At 37.3% G+C, this 16,508-nt stretch overlaps 1 protein-coding gene across 4 annotated transcripts in view; it reads right to left on the reverse strand.

The window, feature by feature from the left end:
• The window catches only part of KCNT2 (potassium sodium-activated channel subfamily T member 2), a 121,652-nt gene that overhangs the window by 7,418 nt on the left and 97,726 nt on the right, over positions 1–16,508 (reverse strand). For 3 of the 4 annotated variants that reach the window (XM_058842289.1, XM_058842288.1, XM_058842291.1), the window contains 4 exons: positions 13,756–13,867; positions 9,603–9,704; positions 6,460–6,543; positions 4,990–5,118 (listed from right to left, as the gene is read on the reverse strand). In XM_058842289.1, coding sequence (XP_058698272.1) covers positions 4,990–5,118; positions 6,460–6,543; positions 9,603–9,704; positions 13,756–13,867 — 427 coding nt within the window. The remainder of the gene's footprint in view (positions 1–4,989; positions 5,119–6,459; positions 6,544–9,602; positions 9,705–13,755; positions 13,868–16,508) is intronic. The other variant, XM_058842290.1, reaches the window with a different exon arrangement.

Below are 16,508 nucleotides of genomic sequence, written 5' to 3' on the forward strand. Positions count from 1 at the left end.
ACAGACATGCAATTTGATTTTGTTGTGTGTTAGACTGTCATTTTGGGTTTGTGTGCATTTTATAGCAAGGACTAAGGTAGGCAGAGTGTACATTCCATAAGAAAAGGTGCTACTTATGGATAGGAAGGAGCTATTCAGTATGAACAAATCTGATACAAACTGAGTGTAGAGGATGGTCTTGTTTTGCCTTTCCTCCTGCCTGCATTGGCAGCCTTCCCTGTCAAGCTCTTGACAAAACAAATAACCAGACTTGCTGACAGCAGTAGTGTAAAGGCAGAGACCAATCATCATCACTGCAGAAGGGTTAGTCACTTTTTGTGCCAGAGATTAAAGGGGAGAGGCCAAGTGAACGAATAAGATTTTTGTTTCTGTGAATCTGTAAACCCTTAGCTTGAAGTTTTGAAACACTGGGATAGGTGAGCTGAAAGCATAAAGGAAGGTGATAAAGCTAAATATTTACTTCAGCAATGATGAAATTTTTATCGTACCTATTAAGAAAGCTGTGCAGAATGGCCATTTTCTGTACACAAGAGGAAATAATTCAGCTTTAAAGACAAAGCAAAATCAAAGCCCAAACTCTCAAAAGCAGCACAAAAGTGTGTCTGCCAATGGCAGCTGTTACACACACAGAAGATAAAAGTCCAGTGCAAAGCACTTCTGTGTTCCCATTTTAACCAGCCTTGAACTTAATCTAAAAATACTTTTATAACTATCATTACTTTGAGGTTTGATTATTTTTATTGAATTTCATTTCCTAGATCCATAGCAAATAAATCTGTTGCATGAGAAGCATGACTGATGACATGGTGTCACTCCTGTGCCACACAGTGAAGAAACATTTGCCTTTCAACCCTTGGTTTTGTTTGCTTTTTGTTTTTTAAAGGCAGGTTCCTGTCTCATGTATCCCACTTTGTGCCCTGAAAGGCATGACTGTTTGCATGTGCTGCCAGACAGCTGTGACCCACTCAGGCATGGCATTCTAACAGAATGTCTCGTGCCCTAAAATCTAGACATTAGGCTGGTCAATACATGGCAAGAATGGGAATGTAGTCACTGACACAACAGTGTGCACATCTGAGTTGATGGTGATTGAGATATCTGTAGTGATAACAGCAAACATTGATTAACTAGATTTTTCCTCCCTTGCCTTGCTGCTCCCTGGCTTCCTGTGTAAAACATGAAATAGTTTGAAGGTATAGTTTCATCTGTTCCATTCTGAAGCAGTGCCTTATTTTTACCTTACTGCAAGTTCTACACTGACTAAATTTTACTGCTCTGCCTACCAAGAATGCTACTTGCATCCAGGGTTCTAGAAATGCTTTTCTGCTCCAAAAACTGTCTAAACCATTGCCAAGTACAGGCACACTTTCCTTTTGTGATAAACTTGGGTATTTTGCTCCACTAGCACTTAAGGTGTTTAAGCTTAAGGCTTTCACCAGATGATCTTTTCACTGTAAAGATGATTTGTTACCTTCAGAATTCAACAGGAGCAGGCCCAAAAGGAACCAGTATTCCACTGGGCTTCTTTGAAATTCCCAGTCTGTCAGCTTTCAGATTTTTCAAGCTGTTTGTCCAGAGCGATGCTGCTTTAAGATCCATTTACACAAGAATGATCCATTGCATAGTTTCATTTTCTGTGAGGATTTTACTCCCACAATTGAACCTAACAATTTTATAGCATTTTCTGGTGGGGACTGAATTACATTTCTTCATAGCAGTCTGTATGGGACTATGTTTTGGATTTGTGATGATGTATTAATAATGGGGATGTTTTCGTTACTGTTGAGTGGTGCTTACACCAAGCCAAGGCATTTTCTGCTTGGCACCCACTCCAGCAGCAAGTGTGCTGGGGGAGAGCACAAGAAGCTGTGAGGAGACACAGCCAGGACACCTGATCCCAACTGACCAAAGTGATATCCCTTATTAATGGTGCTGTGCTCTGCTTTCCTAGAGATGGCCAAACACCCCCTGCCCATCAGAAGTGTGAGCAAATTCTGCTTTGCTTTCACACACAGCTTTTGCTTATCAAACTGCTTTTACCTGAGCCCAAGAGATTTCTCCCTTTCAGCCTCTCAGTTTTCTCTCCATCCCACCTTGGGGGGAACAAGCAAGCCAGCAGCTGTGTGAGACTTGCTTCAACTAGGACACCCAGAAGCAGGTAGACAATAAGCAAATACTTGTGAAGCCTTTTCTCTTGACTGATGAAGAAGGGGGAAAAGAAAACAAAACACAATTTAAAAAGAAAATAAACAAATATGGACTACTAAATAGAAGCCACAGAAAAGCAGCCATACAGGTAATGAAAAAAGATTTTGTATCTTGTTTTTATATTTTTAAATGTAATGGAAATAGTTTGGATCATAGGTGTGATAGTCATTGAGAGGCAGGGTAGATTCACTAGTTATTTAGTTACTGGGTCACTGAAAATTTGTTTTATTTTTAAAGAAATAATGAGTATATGTCAGTGAAGTGAGGGCTTCTCATTTGCATAGTGAAAAAGGGAGTGCCAAAGGATAAACTGTACATATTAAATATTAATATTGGCATATTTTGTCCTTCTGACTCAAGTTACCCATGTTATCACTTGGCAGCATCCAGGTATGTGCAGTACAAATTTAGTTTCTTGTGTCTGTTTAAACTCAAATTGATAATACTGTTGAAGGCTCTCTGAGTTATAAACCTTCAAATTTATGGTTAAAATTTCATAGGTCCTAAGTAAAAAGAGTGAACTACTTTTCTTTAATTCTCATTTTAAAGATCTTACCTAACCACATTCTTCTGACTCAATGTATTGAAAAGCTAAAATGATAACCCATGCTAATATTTCATTAGTGAAATAAGTAAAAAATAATTTAATTTCAAAATGAACATTTGCAGAAAGATTAGGGCTTTCAGCATCTCATTTGTAGGTCTCTGTTGGAACCCTGGACACAGAATTTCATGCTTTCTGTGCTGACAGGTACAGACCCACAACAGAACACTGTTTGACCTGAGGCCACAGAAAAGACTTCCAAAATTGATAGATAGAACTGAAACTTGTGAGTGTGTAGTTTGAATAGAAGTGTGTTATATCACTTGGCAGAAAATTTAGACTTTAAGGTTTTAGAATATAGTAGCATCTATGCAACAAGATGGAGGTTTTAGGGTGTTAACTTGCCTTGATCTTTCTCCTTCTTCTTCAAGGATTTTAGTAATACTGTATGACTGGATTGAAAAATCCACAATGCAGAACACAGGTGTTTGGTTATTGGGTTTTAAGTAAAAATAAATTAGTTGGCATTTTATATTGGGTAGTTGACACTTAAAAGGCCTTGGAAAGAGATACCTGGGGCCCCATTTTCTATACTGTTAGCTTAGTATGCAGATGACCTCACCATATGTGTAATGTAATATAGATAAGAAAAAATAATCAACTGAGTACGAACACAAAAACTGTTTCTCTCGCTCATCAATACCAACCCTGAGGAAAAGAACAAGAAAAAATACAGGACATTAGACAGGTCTCTATCCATAAAGGCCACAGACGTACAGCTAGATGTTGCTCCTTTGTATTCTGAGAAAGATGTAGGTGAGGGGAGATTTCCCTGCCCCTCTCTGGAGGGGAAAGATTGTATAAATTCTGAATCACTAACCAAGAAATTGCACAAGTATTTGTTTGAAAATAAAGTAAAGCCATTATTTAATGAGACGGCAGTACTAATGGTCATGTAAACAAATGGATAATACATGACAGAAATCAAAGCTGCCCAAACAAAAGAAGTATGTTAAATAGTCAGGAAAAAGTATTTTTGCCATTTTTCGTAAACAGAGAGATGAAGAAATGTACACGTTTGTGTGGCAAACATAGAAATACATACGTAAAATATTACCACTGTTCGGCAGCTAAATTTAGAGAGATTCCACAATACTTTGAATAACACTAACTAGAAATAAGCAACAAGAGAATGAATTAGAAGGTCATGTGAGCAGTTAAATGCTACCTGTTTTGAGAGGCATTGCTGACACAAGTACCAGGGGGCCTGGTTTTTTTGTTACAAACACTGCCCTTAGTGAGCACAGCGAGGTCAGAGGACAGCTCACAGAGTCCTGGCCATACCCAGGTGAGTTAAGAAAATTAGAGAATTAAGACTTTAACTAAAATAGAAACAGCTTATGAGAAAATTCAGAGTGGAGGATATGAAAGAGAATTTGGGATAGAGGCAGTGTAGGACTGGGTGTGCTTGGTTAGAGGCCTATGCAGGTCCTGTTTGCAGAGGGAATACAATGTAGCCAACAATTGCCAAAATAAAATGAATGGTCCAAGGATGGATATATATATATCATTCCTCTTGTCTCAAGTTGTGTTTGTAGAAGGACAAGGAGGATGGACTGTTGTGGAAAAGAAAAGAACCGTGTTCACACCTGCAAGCAAGGGATCTGAACTGTGTCCAAGAGAACTAGGAGAACTGCAAACAGGATACACTTGAAAAGTTCAAGCCCAAGGAAAAGAAAGATTTCATTAGAAAGACCCCAGACCCATTTCAAAAGAAGAAATGAGCATGTCCAGAGGGGCAGAGAGCTCATTACCATATCAGGCAAGAGTGGGCCAGAGTCAGCAATGAATATGTATAGTTGTATTGTGTAATCCTATGCATATGTAATCCTGCACATATGTAATACTTCGGGGAATAAATAGGGAATGAGAGCCAGTGAGGGGCACACAGTCTTTGGTGATGATTCCAGCATGTTGTCCAGCCATAATAAAGCACTTTCTAATGTTAAGTAGTTAGAGAGTCCTTTGTCCATGATTTTATTGCTTCACAGATGCCCCTTGTTTCCCATCCATCCATTCCCTGCAGGCAAGCAGGAATCACAAGCCAGGTGTCCACTGGCCCTGGGCACTGCTGGAGCCTGGGGCTCAGTCTGGGTTAGTGTGACCATCCACGTGTCAGCAGAGGCCTCGTGCACTCTGCAGTCAAACCCACAGAAAAATATAGTGAACTGACCCACCTCGGATGTTGTGAGCTTCTGGGATTCTGTCCTGTAGACTCCAATTGGAATGTCTCCTGTAGAGGAACAAAGCTTCTGATACAGTCTGGCATATGTCCTAATCCACAGATCCTCTTCTGTGATTTTCATCTGAACAAATAACAGTAGGAGAGAGGACTTTTAACTCTTGAGGGATTATCACTTGTTCACTATGCTACTCATGCAAAAAAACCCAACAAAAGTAAACACTAGCTGGTAATTATCCCATTGTAGTGTTGTTCCACAACAAATCTGCAACTTCTATTAAGTTTGTCAGACTGGTTTTTTTGCTTTCTCCCTGTTCAGAAGACATTGTAGTAGAAGCAGTTTAGCATTATGAACTTCTGGTCTTAGTTTAAGATTACTTAAAATTTACATGGCAGCCTTCGCCCACTGTCTAAAGTAATTTCACTAAAATATAAATGAATAAATGAAATATTGTCAGCAATAAGAAACTAGTGTGGACAGACTGGAGTGCATTGAGTATTTTGAATTTTGTCTACCAGACTGCTTTCTGAATATGTGGGGATAAGGGAGTGGGGAAGAAGTAATACACTAAGTGGCATAACAAGTCTTACATGAAGCTCACTTATTTCATTACTAGCTTTATCTCGAGATGTATGAGTTCCTTTTTAGAGATTCAGTTGCACTTTCAAGTGTTCTTACATTCACTGTAATAAAGCTTAATGATTGACCAAGAAATATGTAATTTTTATTTAAACAACTTTTTTAAACCATTATTGATACCTCCCTGCTGTTCTTTATAGATGATCACAAAGCAACTTTTAATAACTCAGCTTGTATTGATATGTTTGCTACCCAGGGTATGACGGGTGTGGGAGAAAACAGAAAGGTATGACTTATTTTAGTAAAAATTACTTCAGTTGTTTAAGATTTTATGTATGTATATACACAGTTAAATTGCATTGGGGAATATTGACATGTATAATAACAAGATGATTTTTTAACTCCAACTCCTAGTCATTTAATACATCTGATCTTTATGTAAAAACTACATACGCTCTTTATTGCCCATAGGAATGGGGACTGGGAGATAGTCCTGGCCAGGCAGCACAATACAGATAGTGCTTTCTGGTTTTTGTATACCTAATTTTTAAATTTTGTATACTTAATTTTTAAATTGGTTGCTGAACTTCCATCGGTATTTAATATAAAATGCACTATTCCTGTGTTTTCCTGACTTTCCAATTTTCTGCTGAATAGAATGAATTATGTTTTCTCAGAGAGATGTTTTTTTGCTATGAAACTAAAATTGGGTATGTTTTCTGTTTCATTTCCTCTTCTTCTCCCTGATGAAAAAGGAAACAGATGGCCTTCCTTGAACTTTCACAAAAGGAAATGCCATACAAAGAAAGTGGAAGTGTTTTGCAGACAGTACAGAATCTTCTCTGGTATTCTGTACTGTTTTTTTGTTTTTTTTAAATAACTTACAGAACAAAGAAACCCAGATCCTGGTGTGGTGTCAAGTCCCAGCAGAAGTCTTGTGATAGAAATCATAAAATCTTTCACAAATGACTGCAAGATTTTTTAACAGGAGAGACAGAAAAGAAAGAGAAAAGCTTTAATGAACAGATGAGTAGGCAACCATTAGCACTGAGTGTGAATTTCAAAGAAATTATACATCTGTGTTTACAGTCCATCTCTTTAAGTATCTTAATCACTGTAGGAATACCTATCCCTTTCTTTTTGCTGAATTTACTTATATAAAGTAAGTTTTTCTAAATAGGCTCTGCATGTGCATGCAATGTACATACAAGATTCAGGAGACTAAGCATGGTAAAAGCAAAGATGGATGTGTCAGTGGAAGTGAGGTGTTAGCCCTATGAGGTGTGAAATTATAATAAACTCTTCTGTGCAAAAGAAACACTGGCATATGTTAGATGGATCTACAGTCCTCAGTGGGTCCCTCTGAGGTGAAACTGCTATTATTTTTATTCAAATGAGTAATCTGAAGGGTTTTGAAGAGTTCATATGCCTCATTGCTCTGCTAAACAGTATGTTGCTATTGGTTAAAAGGTAGAAATTAAGTTTAGTGGAGAAATGTAGACTAAGGCCAGAAACAGACTAAAATTAAATCAGCTAAAATCACTAGTATTTCTCCTCCTGGGCTGGGCTGCTGGAATGAGAGGGCCATGTGGGTTGTCTTCTAGCTGTGGCTGAGCTGTTCCTTGCCACCTGTGCTCAGGTGTAGCAGGGCAGCACTGCAGTCCTTGGAATGCAGCACACACTGTAGCTCTGCTGGCTTCATGCAAATGCATAGCTAACAAAGAGGTTTTCACAAAAGAGACACCTCACAAATGTATTATAGAAATCCTTTAGAGCTAGAGAATGTGGATTTGTTCAAACTCAGAAACTAGATGGATTTCATTTGATACACAGTGATTCAACTATTTTAATTTTTGTACTGGTAGTCTCCCAGTTGTGATGGGCTAAACGCCAAGGAGCATCTTGAATAAAATTTGCTTGCAAATTAAACCTACTTGTTATCTTGGCTGCATCATTTCTGACACTGAATTTTCAATAAATTAACAAGTTTATTCACCAGCATTTGCAAGACCAAGTTTTCATTTTTCAGTTACTGTCCTAAAGATAATTCAAAGGCTTTTCTTTCAGCCTATAATGGGAAGCAGCAGCTGAACCTCAATGTTCCACATGTCATTTGCTCTGTTTCTTGCAGAAAAAAAAAGACAGAAAATGGGACCATGAAAAAGAACAAAGAGCTGCTGTTATAGAATTTCTAACTTGGAATAAGAAAGATAATTCTAGAAAAATGACAGTTCACCTATGAGCAGTAGCAGTTCAAAGGAAGGACAGGTGGAATTAAAGTGAGAATGAGCATGTAAGGCTTTTTGTTTTAAATACTTTCTGGTGAATGGCATTACTCTGTCAAGTCATAGCATGATTATTCATGTGTAGGAACAAATATAAAATATTAAAGTTACCTATGTGCTGACAGGAGCCGTTGATGATTGACAGATCTGTTTCTATATATGTGTCTTTGGTATTTTTACTTCTTTTTAATATTGTGGTATGTGATGCTGATATTCTGGGGCATGATTATTAAGATATTTTATATGCAAATACATTTATTTCTAGAACCTTAAAATATGTATGTCCATATACATGATGGGTTTATATATTAATGACTTCTTGAGAAAAGTTTAGCTCCAGGAATTTTTCTATTTATGTTGGATTTGCCTTCAGGAAATTTATTTGTAAGTAGAATCGTGATGAAAGAACACCTTTCATGCACCAAATTACCTAGTAAATTAATAGCCCTGCAAGGATGTTTTCCACCTGTGTACTAAAGCATCCAGAGGCTATCCCTGGTAGAGGCAAAGCAGGAGGTTGCTCAGGTGAACAGATGATGTGGACCATGGTGGTGTTCCTGTTTATGCTGTGTGCCTTGATCCTTGAAGGGTGGCGCTGGGGGCTACTCCTTGGGCATCCTTGTATGTCAGTGTGCAGAAAAGTGGGCACTGCTGAAGAGTGAGCACTATTGGCCTATTTTCCACCCTGAAACTAGCAACTACTGCCTCCATTTGCCCTGACTGTATTTTCTGATATTTTTTCTTCACATCTCTGAAGCTGTGCTCTTCCCTGATTCTCACTGTCATCACTACTTCCTGGATTCTGAGCCACAAGGTTGAATTGCTGCCTTTTCTTCCCCCACTGTGTCTTTGTAACCACTGAATGCATTCCTTGCAAGGGCAAGCATGGCTTACCTTACAATGTAATGATTAGGCCTCTGCAGTCTAGTCAACACGAGTAAGAGGAGAGGACAATAAGTAAATGAGGCTTTTATCAGCAAATGCAAGAAACTAATAAATTACATATTAAAGTTATTTTGCTCCTTTCTGTTAGGGGCACCATGCCATGGGAATGGGCGAGTAGGACCCTGCCTTTTTTGCTGCAGAGTACAAGTATCACCCTGAAACTAGAGCCTTCCAATTATTTAGAATTGTTCATTTTTCTTTTTTCTTTTTCTTTTTTAAAGAAGAAAGGGTGAGATGTCACCCTGGAAATTGAAGTCTTCTGATAGTGTTTCCATAGTTTTATGGTTTTATAGTTTTTATGTTACTTTCCCATGAAAGTAACATAAACATAGGTTGTTTATCACATTCCTTCTAAGAAACGTCTTTTGATGGACGTTTCTCATGACCAGTGTGCTTGGGAAGGTGGTAACTTAATTATCCAATCCCTGGTCATTGTCGAGAATCTATAAATACTAGAGTCAGAGAATAAAGGATGTTTTTTTTGAGATGTTCATGTGAATTATTTTGTGTCCTCTAGTGACATACAAGCATTATTACGTAGACCTTATCAAAGCTATTTGACTGTGGAGAGGTATATAAACAGTGTTATATTATGTAACATCCGATTTTGTGCAGTCACAGAGTGATTTTGGGATTGATAACTGAACTAACATATGGAGCATGCTCCATTATCTTTTGCCATTAATTGGTCCCAGTCACTTGAATGGAATCTATGTCAGAAAATAGGGTCATCCAGCAATTAAGAACAATAAAATGGGTGGCAATATTTGTGTTAAGTCACAGTACTGTTCATAGTACCTGATAAAGCAGTGTGTCCAACATGCTGATGCTGAAAACCCTGCCAGCAGCAAAGGGCAATCGAAACATAAATGCCAGATTAGATCCCTTCTCCCGCTCTTTCTGTTAAGGAATTAAAAAACAGAAAACATTTTTAATACTGACTTTGGAAGGACTGTAACAAAAACATTAAATAGATATTATCTTGAAAGAAGTCAAAAGTGTAAAATCCCTTTACTCTCAACATGGTTTCTTCCTATAAGCATGCAGCATCTTTGTTCAATAGGTACAGTTCTTCAGGTTGAAAGACACTGATCAATGTATATGTTGTTTCAGTCATCACATCTCAAACTGCATGGGCATATTCTGCCAGATCAATCTTTAAAAGATGGAGAGATATCAACTGTGCTTATCTCCTGTTAACCTGCTCCAATTCCTTGGTGCTGACAGTGCACTGTCATCCTGATCCAGGAAGTCTCCTAGGAACAGGAACAGGAAACATGAACAGAATCTGGTACAAAAAGAAAGAAATGAGCACAGGGGTCAATCAGTGCCCTGGTGCTGCTGGCCACACTGTGGTACCAGCCACGATGCCATGGCTACCTGGACATATGCTGGCTTAGGCTGTCAACCAGCACTCCTGTCCCTGAGCAGCTTTCCAGCCACTCTACCCCATCCTGTAGTGCTGCAGGAGGTGATTGTGACCGAAGGGCAGGACCTGGCCCTTGGTCTTGCTAACCCTCATATGACTGGACCAGGCTTGTTTAGTTTCCTTCCATCTCTTCTACAGCCTTGCTTTTCCTTTATTCTTGCTTCAAAGAGATTTGTGAGAAATATAAATACAGAAGAAGAAATATATAGAAATATAGAAATACATAGAATATAGAGAAATATATAGAAGAAATATAAATATAGAATAAATACTTTCTTGGCAAGTAGAAACTAATTTTCAGGTGTTGATCTGGAACAACTTCCTAAAAACCTGTCAGTTCAACAGCCAAATTTGTGTGCTAATCGCTTTTACAATCTTAGAATTCACGTAAATTGTTAGAGATCTATGTAAAATGTGACACCATTAATAAGAGGTGCCAATCTCTTTTTATAACTCATTATTGTTTTTTATTACTTAATGTTAATTCAAATCTGCTTAATACCTGAATTATATTAAAGGAAAAAAAAAATGGAGACAGGTAATAGGAGACCCCATCCTGAAGGCTAGAAAAACAGCCTGGCTCTGTGTAAATGACTGCAAATATACTGGGCCATCCCAGACAGATTTTTGTTCACCTAACATCTGTGCACTTATCCCTGTGGAAGATACAAAATCACAGGATTTGGTTTGATGAAAAGATATAGGAACTTGCACTTACTTCAAAATGAACACTTCCAGCTGTAGGATTTTTATCACTAACACCTGCAATATTTACTTGGAAAAAAAACATAGGAAACTAAAGCCTGAATCCTATCCAAAACATTAAAAACTCTTTCTTTCAAGAAAAATTACCTCATTTCTTTTCTTATGCAAGACAAATGGAGAACACAGATTTCAAGTTTAGAGTGTGGGTGTTTTGTTTTTCCTTGTCTCTGTTGTATAAAGGCCTCTGCTTTCTCCTGTGTCTGTGCTGAGTTTATGGTAAGATTTATTTATCACTAAAATGAGAAAATTTGCAGCTGCAACAGCAGATGGACATCTGATTTGTGTATCTGTCTTCTGCAGCCCATTAGGTCGAAAAGACAATTTTGCAAGTGTGTTTCACTGCTACCTCAAGGCAACTTGCCTGACATTCTCAGTCTTTCTGGAAATGAGGTGCTTAATGCAGAAATAACAAGCAACTGTATGTTTGACTGCTTTAGGTAATTTTTACTAGAGTTTTTAATTGCCTTTCATTTTGCATGAGGGAGCTCTGAAACATCAAATGAACTTTGGCACCACCTGTGAAGCTCCCCCTGCAAATGCTAAGATGAAGTGACTGGGAAATATCACCAGCAGGCAACTACAAGAGCAATGAAGAAAATGTTCTTTCTTTAAGATAATTTATCTACCTCTGTTTCAACAGAGTATAGATTGGATAGGAAGTTCAATAAATGTTCAGCTTCCAACCTATCCTCACAATTTTTGCACAATAAATTAATAAAGATAGTCAAGAAGTTAAAATATTTTTAAGTATTTCCAGAATATTTGCTTGAAAAATTAAGGAGCCTATGTAAATAAAGAAAGAACTGAGATAAAAATACTGGTTTCACTGCATGGAAGTAGACAGCCCACAGAGAATTCCAGAATCCAACTGGAATCGGATTAAAGGAATATGTCAACAAATAATTTCAAAAACACTGTCTGTGATAGTACACCAAGACATTTTAGGTAGGTTGATACAGTGTTGAAGGCCCTAGCCATCTGTTGGCTCTTGTTGCCCTGAAAGAACTGGCAATGCAGATTCCAGCCAGTACTAGCTTATCCTTTGTGGATTTACCATGGAGGGAGGAAGTGCTACAATGGAGGAGCCACAAGTGCAAACCTTAAAGGGTAGTGGGGGTGGGTGGCATTATTCCAACAAAGCTGAGCCTCCTGCTGCAAACTGCTCCTCTCTGTGCAACAACTTTTGTCTGCCTTACTCACAGCTCTCCAGGTTATATCTCTGTCAGAACACCACCGAAACACATGATCAAGCCTTCATGCTACTACAGGCAAAGATAACAAGTCACTAAAGGCCACCCAGATATTTACATTTTGTGGTCAACATGTAAGTGTGATATTCATCCGAGTAAAAGATTTACTTCTCATCCTTATCCTGTCTCATCCACACAGGCTGAAGTTTTGCAGCATTCAGTTCCTTTGTAAGAAACTGGACTGGGAAGATAAGTTTCTATGAAAAGGCTCTTTTCCATTAAGTATATATTAAAATTACCTACATGAATATTATACAGTAAATAGTGAAGTCTGAAAAACCCAAAATCTAGGAAATTTTGCGGTACAATTAGGAAATGGAAATTGTATGTTAAATCTGTACAATGGTAATGATTTTGGCATGAATTCAAATTCACCAAGATGTGTAAGATATTTGAGGTGCACCAGTTGGGAGGGTACACAAGAAAACCCAGCAGTCATACTGATTGACAGGACTGATAGAGAGAAAGAAAAGAATGTAGTGAAGGATTTCTGCCCTTGAATACTGTCACAGTGATATTATTTGTCTCTCACAAACTCAGAATATGGCCTGAAAGATCATGAAAGTAATACTAATACTGTAAAATTTGGGGTGTGCAGAGGTGGGTAGGTCAGATCACCAGTGATAATTTGTGAGAAAGAGGACTGTCCTTGAGTTTAGAGAGTTAAACAGATGCACAATATTACTTCCTATACTCCATCTATTTTAAGTAACAGTGTTTTGAACAAGCAGTCTAAATTTATCTCCATGCAGCCACAGTTCCACAATTTGAAAATGCCCAATATACATATAGAATATGAAGGTTTTGTCTAACATTTAAGTAGTGTCTCTGTCCCTCTCATCATTTTGACAGAGAACAATTGCTGTTCTCAAACCATCCCAGTAATGCTGGGATGTAATATCTCCCATGTATATAGTAATATCTCCCATATTATATATATAGTATATATAGTAAATATATATTTTATATATAAATATATAATAGTAAATATAATATATAATTAGATATAATAATTAGTATATATAATAGTATAGTAATATCTATTAAAAAGTATATATAATAGTAAAATAATATCTCCCATGGATATACAGAAATGTGTACAGAAGACATGATTATAGTGCCTTTAAAATGAAGTGGAATTAAAAAATACATTATAATAAAAGCTGTATGTTTTAAGCGTTTAGTTAGTTAAAAGATGTTCCATGTTAATTGCCTGTGTCACCCTGCTGGACAACTACATTAGCTCTAAATATTTAAATATCCAAAAACATTTTCCTTGAGCAAATTCAACCAGAGAGTTGGTTGACTAATATTATATAGTAAATTGATTATATGAAATCAAACTTTATTCTTAAATGAGGGTAGAATATTTTTAAAAAGAAAATATTACATGGTAGCTTTACAACCATAAATCATTTCACTGTTTTGAAATCATTGTTACAAAATCAGAAAAAGTAATAAAAGTATATAATCTAAATTGAGGATGGGCAGAGGCAAATCTCCTTACCTTTTCCAGTTTGGACAGAGCAAGAGAATAGCAGTCTTTGGCTCTGAACTGCATGAATCTCATGTTGGCCGGGTGAGTTAGTTCTGTGATAATGCTTAGGCTGGAGAACAACCTGCATTTTCAAAGAATGCAGTGGTTATACTTCTTATTATAACAATTCACAAATGTAAGGCTCTACATAAAGCTACAGCTTGTGCTCATGTCCATGTTTTTAATGAAGTCCTGAAACTTGTGGTAGTTCTGGACCAAATGAAATGCTGGTCCAACAGCAGTGGAAACTACATGTTCTCTGTAGAATTCACAAAGAAGCACACACTGAGCTCACAAAATACTTAAATGCTAGAAAGAAACAATTTAATTGTGAGAAATTTTATTTAATGATTGGTACAATATCAAAAATCTGTATGAAACAACCAAAAATGAAAAAGTTTAAAGCTCATACTTAGTACCTGGTTGCATGTAAAGTACTACTGATTTATGTATCCTTTCCAGTTGGTTTTTCTTTCTTGAGGTCTGTTTGTATGCTCTGACTACAGTCTGAGCAATATAGATGAAAACTGATACTTGTGGGAGTTTCTGAGAAAACATGTTTATATATACTTATGTTCTCACTTTGAAATATTTATATATATACAAAATATTTATAACTTAATATCCATTCAGGCTTCCAGTAACTAAAAGCAGTGAAGAAAGCTCAACTTTGAACTGTCTGAATTACACAAATTTTCAAGCAGCAAACTAAAGAGCCCCTCCTCAGCACTCAGGGCTCCAAGAAACAGAAAGAAAATCATAGTTTACACTATTTAAATACTAAATAAGTTGGAATAGAATGCATCTTATTTAAATCTTTCCTCTACAGATTCATGTCAGAAACTGAGATGTAGATTTATAGCCTCTTCCACTGATCCTGAGGCTACTTATCTACACTTAGCAATACGTAATTGTAGTACTGATTACATCATAGATGTGGCTTCTGGCTCACTTTTCATGGAAGCAGGATTTGGTAAATTAGTGTCAAACGGAGTTCAGTGCACCTTTTAGAAGTCTTGTCCATTTCCCTCACTTTTGCAGGGAGAAACATCACTGAAACAGCAATTCAAGCAGAGACTAAATGTGAGCAAATGTATATACAGACTATCTGCCAATATGTGTTAATCCCACACCACATTTGAAAGCTAACACTACAGAATTCAGAGTTAGGAGTAATAGGAAATTAAAAGCTGATCTCATGATAAAATATACACAGGAAGAAAAAATGCAGGCCGCTATGTTTCTCTTAGAGATGGTTTAGTTTATCATCAAGAGGTGAAAACTGATTTATGTTAGGAAATCGGTTTCAAAATTGGTTTTGGTAAAACATTTTACTTACAAGTGCTTTTTAGTTAAATTAGGGGGTATTACTCTCCAGTTAGTCAGGGACAGATTGCATCTTGCCCTGGGTGTAAGGGACACTGCCTGCTAGCTTTTAGTACTGGAGCAGGCTCCTTCTGGGCAAAGACCCCTCTCTTTTACCCCATTCTGGATGGGGAAGAGAAATCCTCCACCAGACTGATGGAACAATGGTTTACTGTTGAACTTGTATTTGGAAATCAGACAAGCAAGAGAGACATGTAGTTCTTTCCCAAACCATACCAACCAACCCAAACCAACGATAAATCCAGAAAATTATGCAATGCCATCGTAGCACCTCATTTGGTTTATCTCCAGATTGGTGCTGACAGCTAGATACCAGCCAAAACACTGACCTGTTACATGTACCGCTGGCAAAAGGCTTCTTGAAGGATTTGAAATAGCCTTTAAGAGGTTAACTAATAAAACTTTATAGTAGTACAGACCTACTGCCTGAGGAAATGTGCTGTTTTTCTGAGGTGGGCTCACATCTGTCTACAGGGACTCAGTGGTTGTGGCTTCCTATTTAATTTTAAGAAGTGAAAAGCTTCTTAAGGTATAATCCAAGACTGTTAATTTCTCCTTTTATATTTAAGCTGTGATAACTTGTTCTTTCTTAGTCAGTGTGCCCATTTGAGTCACACTTCTGTACTCCTATGTCAGGTAATACAGTGCTGTGTCACAGTTTCAATTGGGATGGCACAGCTTCTAGGCCTAAAGGTGCTAATAACCCATCCTTATAAACAATGCATCTACCTTTCAGGGAGATGCACTCTCCTGGCAAAGCACAATTAGTAATTAATGTAAATCAGGGAATAACGACACAGCTGGTGTATGAGAACTGCCAGCCTAGGCTGAACACTACTGCAGCACTTTGACATTTTTCAGGCCTGAGTAACTCACATCAGGGGTGTTTAGATCAGCCTGTATCCTCTGAATGGTTTCACCTGGTGAGACTGAAGTGGAATCTTCATCAATGATGTGATATCATTGAAAACAGCATATTAAATCCAGTGGTTTAAAATCCCTCTTTAACACTACAGTTGGTGCTGAGTGCTGCATGTCCAGTCTTCTCTTCATTGCTTTCCGATATTATTAGGTATTCATAAGTAACAAAAAAGCTTCAATATATTCTTAAAGGTCATTTACAAAACTATTTGCCTTAGTGTAGTAATGAATGTAGTTGATTCTGTAGAACTGGTAAATGTCACTACCTTATGCCTCTTCCCAAAGCTTACTTACTTCTACAATTTTTGTATAATATAAAAATGCAGTGAAATTATTGTATGTGTTTCAGGGAAAAAAAATAGAAAACATATTATATATGTGTATATTTAATACATATTGTATATGTGTATATACAA

Source organism: Poecile atricapillus, chromosome 7 (genome assembly GCF_030490865.1).
Source record: "Poecile atricapillus isolate bPoeAtr1 chromosome 7, bPoeAtr1.hap1, whole genome shotgun sequence".
In the NCBI taxonomy this organism is placed as follows: Eukaryota; Metazoa; Chordata; class Aves; order Passeriformes; family Paridae; genus Poecile; species Poecile atricapillus.